We start from the raw sequence: 11,849 nt of genomic DNA, 5'->3' as shown, positions 1-11,849 counted from the left end.
TTCAATGCAAATATTACTGTATTAAAGGAAATTGTTGTATTAAGCTTGCTTTGAAAACCGTTTGAATGGCTTGGATAGGCCTATGGAGATGGTGGAAAACATCCTGATTAGAAGGGGACGTTTGCGAGGCTTCTCCTGTTGAGAGGTGGAGGGAAGACCCTCTGGGAGTCCAAATGTGGCAGGATGTGCCACTATGTTGGGCGACAGAAGAGAGAGAGAGTTGACATGCACTTTCATTTAGAAATGATGGTATATTGTATTCTTAGTTTCAACTCATTATTACTTTCACAAATAAATGAGAACCAGAATCTTGAGATTTGGAAACTATAAATAATTTTACATAAGAGATTACTATCGATAATATATAATGTACTGTATATAGGGTTTAATATTTTTGCAATAGCAGCTTTGTACACCAATATCTCAAACAGTAAATGTCCTGCTGTATGGACTTACACATGATATCTTCAGCAGTAGTCTGGTCTTTGGATTCAGAATGGCGGGATTTCTTATTGGAATCCTTCTTGTTTCCCATCATGAATGGCTAAAACAAAAACATGTCAAAACAACTGTCACAGCAGAACAATCTCACGGTAATAACGATCACATCTTACACACCAGCACAACAAGATTTATAAATGGTTTTGGAATTAATGGATGGTTTTACATTTTCTCTAAATAACATTGTTTACTCACATTGACACAATTGTTAACTTAAATAAGTGTGATGTACCTTTAAGTTGAATTTCAGTCTGGCAAGCCTTTGTAGGAAAGACAGCTTCCCTCTGGTAGCCTTCACATCTTCAGCCATGAGAAGAGCTTCTGGCCTGGTGGCTTCGAAAGATGTTCTTGAGGCTGCTCTTGATGCCTCGTTACAACTGTGGAGAAGCTCCTTGCTCAATGACTTCACAAGAATCCTATTGAAAGTGGAGTCCTGAGTCGACACGGCCAGTTGGAGTATTTTCTCTGAGCCAAACTCCTTCAACAGATGTTTGTAGACGGTGCTGTATACTTTGTGACTCTTCAGGTTCTTGGGATAAGCTTGGGTCTCAGAGCAGCCTGACCATGCACAGAAGGCAGCTATAACTTTTGGAATCAGGTCTTGTGACGTGCGTGTGACGTCAGTTGGGTACAGATCAGTTTGGGTTTGGATTTTTGACAGAAGTCTCACCACTAACATGCTGATGAGGCCGGTGAAGTCATCATCACCGACTAAGTTGTCAGTGGATGGGGTTGAAAGCGAAGCAACATCCGGGCTGGTTGAATTCTGATCACAAACAATGCTCTGAGGTACACCGAAACAACTGATGGTATCCCTTTCCTCAGCATCTATGTTGGCCTCAAAGCCTCGTGCAGCATTGGAGGTCCCACTTGTTGTCATGCTGATGGCGGAGAAAGATGGCAGAGGGTAGGACTTACCACTCAGTAGACTGCCTATATCAGTTACAGTTCCGGTTGGAGATGACCCTCTGCTTTGTGCATCAGAAACCACAGAGTCCATGACCTGGCTTACCATTACTTTGGTAAACAGGCTGACTGTGTCACTAAATGCTGATGTAGAAAAAGAACATGAAATCCTATCTTCAGATACGCTAGCCGGCACACTAACTCCCTGAGCCAAACTCATTGAAGCTGTAGAGGGCACAAGGCTAGGAAGCAAGAGGCGCTTCACAGACTCCTCTGCAAAAAGCTGAACCAGCTTGTAAGCTGTGGGCTTCCCCACCGTCTTGTCATTCCTCTTCAGCTCAGTAAGGACTGTATCGGATGCACTCTTTCCAGCCGCCACTGTCAGAACCAGAGGGGTCAAGTTGCTCTCAGAAATGATGCGGTTGACTTGGTGAGTAAGATCACGTGAGAGAGCACCAATCCTACCCTGAGATATGAGCTCCTCCAGTCTTGCTATTGCAGCTGTTAGATCAGGGTGGAATGCAACCTCCCCTTCTTCCTCTGGATGTACCTCCTTTATGATGGTATCCACTATTGCAGACATGCTTTCCCTGGCATCACACACCAATGTTTTTGGCTTAGTAGATTTGCCCATGTCGATGACTGAGCATCTCACAATGGGCTGAGTAATACTCTCTGGTAAATCAGAAGAGATGGGAGTGCCAGGGAGTGAAAATTCCCACTCTGACTTCTTTGATCTGGCAGATGAGGATGACAACGAGGAGGAAGAACGCTGTGGCGCTTGATAGATCAGTTCCTCACCACATTCACTGCTTACCCTTTCAACATCCTTCAGCATCATTCCAACCACATTCTCTATTTGTGAAAGCGCAGTCACCGTTTGGTCCGATTTTGACAGCTCTTTCTGAATTGAAACCAGAATATGGCTGAGGGTCTTTTTGGCTTGAGCCGTTGTTGCTTTGACTGGATTTTGCCATGTAAAATAATTCCTCATCTTTGTCTTCACATTGTGGTAAATAGTCTTTGCAGTTGTCCAGATCTTCTTCTCAGATACTTCCAAACCAGACTGTGAGCCTTTGGGTGTGGCCTCAGTGTACTCTGAGGTTTTCTCATCACTCTGTTGAAGCATAGAGTCTGCCTGCCATAGAGTATTAGAAGACTCTGTGGGTGGGAAAAGGCTCTTCATGTCATTTGTAATTGATCCAACGATTTCAAAAGCAGTTATATCTGTATGCCTTAAGGAAATTGTTGATTTTGCTGGCAACATCTGAGAATCTGTCTGGCTGGAACTGACTTTGCTGGGAAAGCTACTGACTGATTTGATCAGTATTTTTCGCACTTCGTTGGTAGCGTTCATCTGGAACTCCTCACTGGAGAGTTTCTCAATGACTGAGGCTGGAGTATCTCTTAATCCTTCCAACCATGAAGAACCAGACACAGGCATGTCTTCTAGATAAGACATGACACTGTCCAAAAAGCCACAGACTTCAAGGGAGTTGTAAGAGGAACCCTCTGCAACAGATGATGTGCATTCCAAATCTGCCACCTCTGACCTATACATGGTCACAATCTGGGACAAGACCTCTTTGGTGCAAGGCACCATGTTGGAATCACAGAGAGACAGTAATGGTTGAGAGTTCTCACTTTGGCATTTACGGAGAGAACCAAGTCCTGTTGAGTTGACCACTTGCAGTATTGCCTCACTCTTACTGGTTTCAGGTTGCTCTGGTGTTTTCTCTCCTACAGAGTCAGTTGAATCACATCCATCAGATAAAGAAGATGAACTACGTTCTGATATAGGGGATTCACTCCTACATGGGGAAGGCAAGCTCAGGATTGAAACAGGCAGATCACTGGAGTCAGTATGCTCCAGAAGCACAGCACTGGAGTCAGCTTTTTCCATAAGTTCTTCCCCTTGGACTGGAGCTCCACCCATTCTGAGGAACAATGTCTCCAGCTTTGCCTGAAGTCTCTCGCAGAGTCTACGAGCTGCATGGAAGGGTTTCCGCTTTGTCGTACAGTGTCCCACTTGGGTATCTCTCTGGGTGCTTGTTGGCTGATCTAATTCAGCATACTGCACAATGTCCTTGACATCTTCAACAAAGTTATCAATTATTTTTGATGCCTCAGATTCTACTTTGGTCTGTATGAGCTCAGTGGCCGCAGAATCAAGGATCCTGTCAGATGGGCTAGATGCATTCATCAAGCTTGGAGTGGTACTAAACGAATGAGAAGGTTGAACCATACCAGAGATATCGCTCATTAACCTTCTCACAAGAATTTCACTCACAGCCTTTGAGGCTTTGGTCTTGAACTTCACACTAAACAGAGTGCCAAGATTTTGCATCATTGCTTTGCAAGATGTACATATTATGTTCAGCTCCTCTGGAACAGGAGAGTCTTCAACATCCAGGTGCTCCACTACAAGGTCACTGCCAGATGCCAACATTTTAACTTTCACAGCCACTTCTCGAAAAACCTTAGCCAATTCCGGATCTTCTTTTTCCAATTCACCCACCATCTCTGCGATAACAGTCATCACTTCTTCTGTTGCAGGTGGAATGCATGACTCTAATACAGAGGTAGAGCTCTGGTCCTCTGGGGTGGTGTGATCATCAAAACATTTCTGGACCATGTTGACCATTTGTTCAGCGGCCTGGGTACCAGAAGAAATAGGGGAGGACCGCCCTGAAATGGCTCTGCTGATGGTCGCAGAGAGGGCAGAGTTAAGCTGTTCGACCACCACCTTGATAAGACCAACAGTCAGCTCAGGTGGGCAAGAGGACAGGATATTATGATCAGACAGTTGCTCCTGGACACTTTTGATGATTCTGTCCTCTGTCATTCCCAGGAGGACTTTCACTGAGGTCTGGGAACTTTAAAACGAACAAGCAAAGCATGATAATTCCTGTCTTAACTTGGCAAATCGGTCAAGCGTTGTAATTTTAGTATTCTAAATATCTACATGTCCTTTTGATCGCTTTACATGCTCATTCATTTGAATATGCTCAAAGGCTGATACATTACATTTTGTACTACATCAGATAGAGTAAATTGCATTGGCTAACACTGGGATAGATGATCTCGGTGAAATCCATACATGAAAACCTTGAGGGGAACATACCTCTTAGAAGAGGGTGTTAGGGACCTGAGATGTTGAGCCCCTGTGCCGCCCTTATACATTTTCTTCGCCAGATATCTAACTTCCTGGATGAGCTCCAGTCTTTCCTGATCAAAGGCAGCAAAGGCTCTTGCACTGCCACCCCTCTTGGGTGAGTCAGTGTCGTCGTCAGCAAAGTCCTTTACCCCAAGTACGCGGGCCAGGGCTGGCAGCAGGATCTGCAGGGTGGTCTGTGCGATGAAGGTTACAATTGTCTTGCACAATTTGGCAAGCTGTTCCTTCGTCATCTGTTTTGAACAAACAGAACAAAAACAGTCTTTTCAATGGAACTGTGATGTAAAGTATTCTAGATCGAACAGAATGCATTTGATCAACATTGTTATTCTTGTCTGTGACTGAATTCAAAGTTTGATGAAGTCTGACAGAGAACATGAATAACAGAATATGACTTGATGGCTAATCTCTGAATTCAACAGATCATTGACACATCAAAGGTCAAAGGCAGGTAGGGAAACTTACAGGGTTTTTTAGTCCTTTGTAGATCATTTGCCACTGCCTAGACAATTTAAAATAAGTGTTTTAGTTAGTGTTTAGTTCCCACTGCACAATATTTCATAAATGTTGAACATTACAGAAAAACTTTTAACATACTCATCAGTAAGATTGCGCAGGAATGAGATGAGGATTGGGTAGGAGTATTCCATCTCATCCTTGTTGCCTGGGCCGAATGCAGCCTGAACAGCTTTCTTCTCCAGGAGCTCAATTACAGATCCTCTATCCAGGTGTTTATTCCTGGAGACTAAAGATGTGATTGCCGTAGAGGAAGTAGAAGCAAAATTAAAGAGAAATCAGACGTTTTATCTCTTAATACTCTGATTTCATTGTTTAAGGGTTTTAGAATAGGCCTATTTTAATAAAGCTATCTATGTGACCTTTCTTACTGATTACAGTAGACTACAGTTTCATTGAAAATGGATAATACAACCTGCACATCACAGACAGAATAGAGAAACAATGTAGTACTACAGAGGTAAATCTCTGACCTGCATCGTTGTCAGTGCCCAGCTTCCTTGACTTCTTGCCACTCCTCTTACTTTTTGCCTAGGATAGAACAGAACAGATTCCAGAGCTCAAATGATGGCAGACATGTAACACCAGGGCCCGTATACATAAAGTTCATCAGATAAGGTGTGGGCTCAACCTTGCCCAAATAATTGTATTCATTATGATCTCAAATGCAAAACTGATCCTAGATAAGCACTCCTACTCTGAGACAATTTATGAATAGGCTATGGGCCAGGTCAAAGCAGTTCTTAAAACACGTTTTGAAAACAGCTACTACGTATGTTGTTATCTGAGATATATAGATATCTATGGTATGACTGCTATCAGGTACAGAGTGTAACCCAGTAGGCCTATTATGTGCTCTGTCACTCCTGCCATCTTACCTTCCTTCCCTTCTTGGCCTCCTCTTTGGGTGTGGCCACCGGTTCTTCCTCAACAACTTCCTTTCCTTCCCTCTGAGGATCACCATCCTCCCTCTGTGCTACCTGAAGGACAGACATTCCAATAAGTAATAATATGTCAATGTCATAGTAGATCTGTGCAGAGGACATCATAAATAGAGCTACAGCCATATCAGAGCTAAGCTGGTGACTTTATAAAGAATGGTACATTTGCTTTACAATATGTTATAGCTTTTTACAAGAAATATCCGCTTATATTGCTTTACCCTTTTTTACTTTCCCCCCAATATTGTATGAAGTAATTTAGCTTACCCTTTCTTCATCCATTCAAGCTATTTTATATCTCAAAAAGCATGTCCTTGTCTGTGTTGGTTACATTCAAGTTGAGTTCAGGTCGAGAGTGAGGACAATATTGCAAGCAGGGACTGTAATTTAGGGCTACATGCTACGTCATGGAACGTTAGACCTTTATGACATCACAAATAGTATTTTTAGGAAGAGCGCGGGAAAGGTTACTTGCCCACTCAGTAGGACTAGCTAATATTGACAGAAATTTCCCCGTCAAACGTTTTCGATTGCCTACCCCTACGCTTTCCATCGAACATGGTCCAGCCTTTGCAATATTGTCTCTCTTGTGGATTTACTTACGTATGACATGTAGGCTTACTGTGTCGGATCAAGTTGATTGATCTGTCCTAGTCAGCCTTAGGTTGAACCCAAAATCTTCTGGGAAATATTTGTTAATAATATTCATTTCAATATCGTTTTATTCTTTGATTTAGTCCCAATCCAATCCTATTGTTGGCTGCCAACCCCCACCAAATATGTCATTGTAGGACATACTGTAGCGGGAGAAAGTGAGAGCTGCAACGCGGACGCGTTCGGTGGCTCCTTCAGTGCAGAAGCAAGCGCGTATGCCAGTGCCACTAAAGCCCGGGCTTGTGAGGCAGTAGTCTACAACGCTGACAGGCAACACCTTGTCATTTTATTAACTCACTAGAATTACCTTGTCTTCTTCATTCATTTCGATTGCACTTCCTTTCGTGGTGAAATTAGTTTTGATTACTATTAACTTTAATCTACAGAGTTTAAGTGTTTATGTTGCCCACGTCATCATGGGATGCTGTGAGCAAACAATTTATGCCCAGCCTTCCTAGATAGGCCTGGGCTGCATAACACTATGAATCTGGGAAAACATAACACTTAAAAAAAAAAGTTTTACAGTGCAAAAATAGCGTAGGCCTACTTGTGTACTATTCAAATCCACACCTCTTCACACAGACGTACCCAGATTCTGTTGTTTTAGCTTTAACCTCTGTTAAATTCACTTCCCTGGTTAATCTGTCATCATGTTTCGTGTTCTCCATGGTTAATCTGTCTCTATGTTTAGTGCACTTTAATATAGCCTGTTTACATATTTGAATGTTTGATTATATTGCTTTTTATCCTGCAGATTTTGTTGTGGATTTAAATTGACTTTGGGTGTCTTGAAAATCACTTAAAATAGCACTGTTGTTCTAATCGTCAGATCGCAGGTATTCTGATTTTCACTGTCCATGGTGCTGAATCTGGCTGGGTAGATTAGTTTGAATGCCGAAAACTTGTTTGCCTACATTTAAAGGCCCTGTGAAGTCAAAATAATGTTATTTCATATTGTACAACAGCTGATGAAACTAACACTGTAAATGTGTTTTATGGGTTGCTTCCTGATAGTTCTGGTTGAAAATACGGAGCATGTTCCTCTGCCCAGGCCTTGCTGACACTTGCCAGATCTTACACTGCCTGGATAGGTATTTTGTGTGTCAGCTAACCACATCATATGTTATAGCAATCTGTCAGTCGATGACACAATGGATGACTTGGCACACAACCATTGGTTGATGCATGCAACACCTGAGCAGGGACACATTCTTTTCACAGCACTTCAATGCAAAGTAATTTTCGTAGAAGGTTTGGAGAGCATTTTCACTAACCCTAACCCTTTTCCTAACCTTAACCTCAGTTTCCTAACCTGCTACGAAAAATTCACTTCGATATTGAAGTGCCATGAAAAGAGAGTTTCTCACATCTATACAGCACCTTCTAATCAGCAGGTTTGCATGGGCGAGAGTTTTGGCTTTCCATGGCGACATCACCATGTGTAAATTGGTTTATAGACCAACGACAAAGAGAGTGCCAATAACAGCAAGTTTTAATTTCCCCTCCACACTGACCACTCCCAGACAGTCCTAGCAAAATTATTGCTTGAGAAAGTTTTTTTTGCAAAAAATACATTTTTGACCATTTTCATCGTAATCTATTACAGTAAGGTACTTAATTGTTACCCAGAAATGATTTGATATTGATATAAAAACGTCTGCTTTGGGCCTTAAAAAGATATGTGCACTACATACTCAGAAATCACATATATTGACATTTTAGAATGTATTTTATCAAGAAAGTAAGTTTTACATGTCTTTTTTAATCTTAGTTGCAAATAATTAATTTGGCTGTGGTTCATTTGATTTTCAGCACAACCCTGTTTGATAACGTATAGTATTATAGTGACTTCTTGTGGTAAAATGTCAAACTCACAACTAAACTCATTAAAATGGAGGTTTTCTTTACCCTGTCTTATCAAACAGTGCAACATTTGACTGATGAAATAGCATTCTTCTAAAATTCTTACACTTCTAGATGCAAAATACAAGTCACTATTCCAATACTGTTTGATTCTGCCATTTTTGAAATACATTTAACATTTCAGTTAAAAACCCTTTGGATAATATCAACATTAATTACTTAACATCTTAACACATACACACCATGTAAATATCAATAAACAGAGGAACACATGCTACAAATAGTTAGTGACTACCTACCAGTCAATTAAATTAGATTATTCAGAAAAATAACATTGTTATAAGAGACAAATTGCCTTTAGACAACATAAATGACTGCATCTGGACACAGGTCAAAACTACTCTGCCGAGCTCAAGTTACCAGCTATGTATGGTTTCAACACTTACATTTATTGAGTTATTGAAAAGTATCCTACAAACATTGTTCGAATGTGAAAGTGATCAGGTTTTCTGAAACAGGTGTGTTTGTATTGAAGATCCCTGAGATTGTGGACAGTAGGACTTGTGTGAACAGGTGTGAACAGACTGAAGATAATGATGTTTTCCTTTCTCTGTCTTTCAAAACTCAGGAACAGTTTGAATGTTTTTTTATTGTAATTTAAACAATGGTATGGATGATTAAGCTGGATCTTTCTCTCTGAATCAGGAGTGCACTTTCATTCTCCCAATTTTTCCAAAAGCCCAATCTGAGCAACCTTTGCTATAAACCCTGTCTTTCCCATTGTTGTTTCAAAAGTGGAAAATGATCAATTCGATAATCACACATAATGGGCATTTCACAGCCAAGACTTTTGATCCTTCCCATCAAGGCCATGTTGGCCAGTTTAACCTTCACCCGTTCCCTCTCTTCCGGAGTCCTCTTGGAGGTGCACTCCACAGTAGAGTCGGTCTCAAAGGAGATGGCTGGGACGTGAGTGAGCAGGTGGCCCCCAGCCTTCTCCTGGGCCATGGGCGTGGGAGTCTGCAGGACCAGCCCGTGCGTCGCTTGTTGATGTCGAAGGTAAACGCTAAGAGGATACACACAAACATTGACCATATAATGTAATGTTGTTACATGTAACTAACTAGCTTGACTTGCCACCGTGTGAAACATGTATGCTACCATATGTTACTAAAAAGAGCTGACAATATTATAAAATGTAATCCAGGAGTTTATGTTTGAATTCTGGTTCTCTCACAACACAAGTCACTCAGAAAAGCATCTGTAGGCAGAAGCATGCTACATGTACATTTGGCATTTGAAAAAACTACAGCTGTGCTATGCTACCGGATGCAAAATGTATCTGTATCATAAAAGTGTAGTGCAATATTCCCTTTTTTTGCCACACACACATACTCTCTCTCTCACTAGGGACAAATGTTTTGGCTACTTGTCCAGAGAGGTTTGAGCTTTAGAAGTGGATCTGCAGCAAAAGTAGACCTTTATTGCCATCTACAGGTCAAAGGTCAGACTGGCATTCAGTAAAATGTAAACATGGGCGATCCACAGAAAATGGAAATGTGTGTGTTTGTTTGAGAAGTTAAACCAGTTAATTCCCTTATAACTGAGTGTCCTGCATCATGTATTATTTTATTGGTTGTAAATTAAATACGGTTTATTTTACAGTACATGTATTTTACACTGAATCATTGATATCTGGTTGAATGTTGGTTGTGGGTGTAACGGTGTAACTGGCGCCTCTGGGCTGAGGGGCTCTGGCGCCTCTGGGCTGAGGGGCTCTGGCGCCTCTGGGCTGAGGGGCTCTGGCGGCCCCTGGCTGACTGGCGGCCCCTGGCTGACTGGCGGCACTGGCGGCCCCTGGCAGACTGGCTGCCCCTGGCAGACTAGCGGCCTCTGGCAGACTGGCGGCACTGGCGGCCCCTGGCAGACTGGCGGCACTGGCGGCCCCTGGCAGACTGGCGGCACTGGCAGCCCCTGGCAGACTGGCGGCACCTGGCAGACTGGCGGCACCTGGCAGACTGGCGGCACCTGGCAGACTGGCGGCACTGGCGGCCCCTTGCGGGTGGGCCGGGCGGCGCTGGGCAGACGGGTGGCTCAGGCGGCGCTGGGCAGACGGGTGGCTCAGGCGGCGCTGGGCAGACGGGTGGCTCAGGCGGCGCTGGGCAGACGGGTGGCTCTGGCAACACTGGACTGAGTAGCTCTCGTAGCGCCGAACAGGCGGGAGACTCCGGCTGCGCTGGAGAGGAGGAAGGCTCTGGCAGCGCTGGAGAGGCGGGAGGCTCCGACAGCGCTGGAGAGGATAAGGATGAGCCGGAGAGACAGCCTGGTGCAGGGGGCTGCCACCGGAGGGCTGGTGCGTGGAGGTGGTGACAGATAGACCGGACCGTGCAGGCGCACTGGAGCTCTTGAGCACCGAGCCTGCCCAACCTTACCCGGTTGAATGGTCCCGGTCGCCCTGCCAGTGCGGCGAGGTGGAATAGCCCTCCACGCCGCCGTGCTGCCTCCTCATACCAGCGCCTCTCCGCCTTCGCCGCCTCCAGCTCTTCTTTGGGGCGGCGATATTCTCCAGGCTGTGCCCAGGGTCCTTTACCTTCCAATTCTTCCTCCCATGTCCATTCCTCTTTTCGCTGCTGTAGCTGTTGCCCGTTACCACGCCGCTTGGTCCTGTTGTGGTGGGTGATTCTGTAACGGTTCTCTTGCGGTGAAGGAGAGGCGGACCAAAACGCAGCATGGTGATGATTCATGTTTGTTTAATAAAGGAAAACTATACATGAATAAACTACAAAACAATGAAATGTGAAAACCTAAACAGTCCTATCTGGTGCAAACACAGAGACAGGAACAATCACCAGTCTGAAACCCAGGCTACCTAAATATGTTTCCCAATCAGAGACAATGACTAACACCTGCCTCTGATTGAGAACCATATCAGGCCAGACATAGAAATAGACAAACAAGACATCCAACATAGAATGCCCACTCAGATCACACCCTGACCAACCAAAACATAGAAACATACAAAGCAAACTATGGTCAGGGTGTGACAGTGGGACATATCTGAAGTACTATGTGTGTGAGCTCAATGAATAACACTGTGTGTGTGTGTGTGTGTGTGTGTGTGTGTGGGTGGGTGGGGGGGGGGGGGTGCATGTTCTATACATTATTCAGGACAACATTACTTTGTTTAGCCTACACCGTGACTATGACTGCATAATAAACTAAACTAAATATACTATGTATTTTCTAATCAAATGTGTTAACAGGGCAACAATAAAGAAGACAAAGGCCATCAA

General features: G+C 43.6%; 1 protein-coding gene across 1 annotated transcript; it reads right to left on the bottom strand.

Moving 5' to 3' along the window:
* Positions 1-6,289, bottom strand: LOC118944708 (uncharacterized). Its single transcript, XM_090223816.1, has 8 exons — positions 5,977-6,289; positions 5,572-5,629; positions 5,180-5,327; positions 5,048-5,084; positions 4,532-4,815; positions 734-4,283; positions 457-544; positions 1-191 (listed from the first exon to the last, which is right to left on the bottom strand). Exons 1-8 carry the CDS (start codon positions 6,163-6,165, stop codon positions 40-42), a joined length of 4,506 nt encoding a protein of 1,501 aa, XP_090079942.1. The 5' UTR covers positions 6,166-6,289; the 3' UTR covers positions 1-39.
* Positions 6,290-11,849: the final 5,560 nt, after the last annotated feature.

Source organism: Oncorhynchus mykiss, chromosome 27 (genome assembly GCF_057628025.1).
Source record: "Oncorhynchus mykiss isolate SJ-2025 chromosome 27, ASM5762802v1, whole genome shotgun sequence".
Classification (NCBI taxonomy): domain Eukaryota; kingdom Metazoa; phylum Chordata; class Actinopteri; order Salmoniformes; family Salmonidae; genus Oncorhynchus; species Oncorhynchus mykiss.
This window is presented reverse-complemented; position numbering and strand designations above follow the sequence as displayed.

Bases quoted from the DNA above. Each gene is read 5' to 3' on its own strand.
- LOC118944708 (XM_090223816.1), bottom strand. From the start codon at position 6,165: ATGGCTGTAGCTCTATTTATGATGTCCTCTGCACAGATCTACTATGAC. The intron at 545-733 runs GTACATCACACT...TTTTTGTTTTAG, and splicing joins GACTGAAATTCAACTTAAAG to CCATTCATGATGGGAAACAA. The intron at 192-456 runs GTAAGTCCATAC...CGCCCAACATAG, and splicing joins TACTGCTGAAGATATCATGT to TGGCACATCCTGCCACATTT.